Source organism: Eimeria mitis, genomic scaffold, assembly GCF_000499745.2.
Source record: "Eimeria mitis Houghton genomic scaffold, Emh_scaff205, whole genome shotgun sequence".
Taxonomy (NCBI): domain Eukaryota; phylum Apicomplexa; class Conoidasida; order Eucoccidiorida; family Eimeriidae; genus Eimeria; species Eimeria mitis.
In genome coordinates, this window is record NW_013570372.1 from 2,935 (window position 1) to 3,495 (window position 561).

Sequence of the window (561 nt, forward strand, 5' to 3'; positions counted from 1 at the left end):
CGGGCTGCGCCAAGAACGCCGTGGGGGATCCCCTGCGGCCTCTGGCTGCCGATTCATTTGCTGCTGAATCCAGCCGAAGGGGTTCTTCCTCTTCGTTGCCCCCCCAGCAGCGCCAGCAGCAGCAGCAGCAGCAGCAGCAGCAGCAGCTGCAGCAGGCTTATGCACAAGCTAGTAGATCGAGGTCATCTGGCCTCAGTGTTTCCAGCAGCGGGAGAAGCTCGCGCTTGTCTCTTATACCGCAGCCACCTCCCCGCGTAGCAGCAGCAGCAGCAGCAGCAGCAGCAGCACAATCACGCACAGGAAACATTCGTCGTCGCTCCAGCAGCGTCTCTTCTAAGAAATCTGCAGCCCCTGCTGCTCACCCGAGTATACCTCCTCAAGGAGCAGCAGGATCAGGTCCTGCTGCTGCTGCAGCAGGTGCAGGAGCAGCAGCAGCTGCAGGTGCTTCTGCTGCAGCAGATTCATCGCAGCAGCATCAACAGCCGCATTTGTCATCGCCACAGCAGCAGACTGTGGATCCTACAGCTGCAGCCCAGCAACAGCAACAGCAGCAACAGCAGC

At 60.4% G+C, this 561-nt stretch overlaps 1 protein-coding gene across 1 annotated transcript in view; it reads left to right on the forward strand.

Moving 5' to 3' along the window:
* Positions 1 to 561, forward strand: part of EMH_0003290 (uncharacterized protein) — a gene marked incomplete at both ends in the record, with an annotated part of 1,125 nt that overhangs the window by 262 nt on the left and 302 nt on the right. The window contains one exon of the mRNA XM_013496334.1: positions 1 to 559. Within this exon, the coding sequence (XP_013351788.1) occupies positions 1 to 559 (559 nt within the window). The remainder of the gene's footprint in view (positions 560 to 561) is intronic.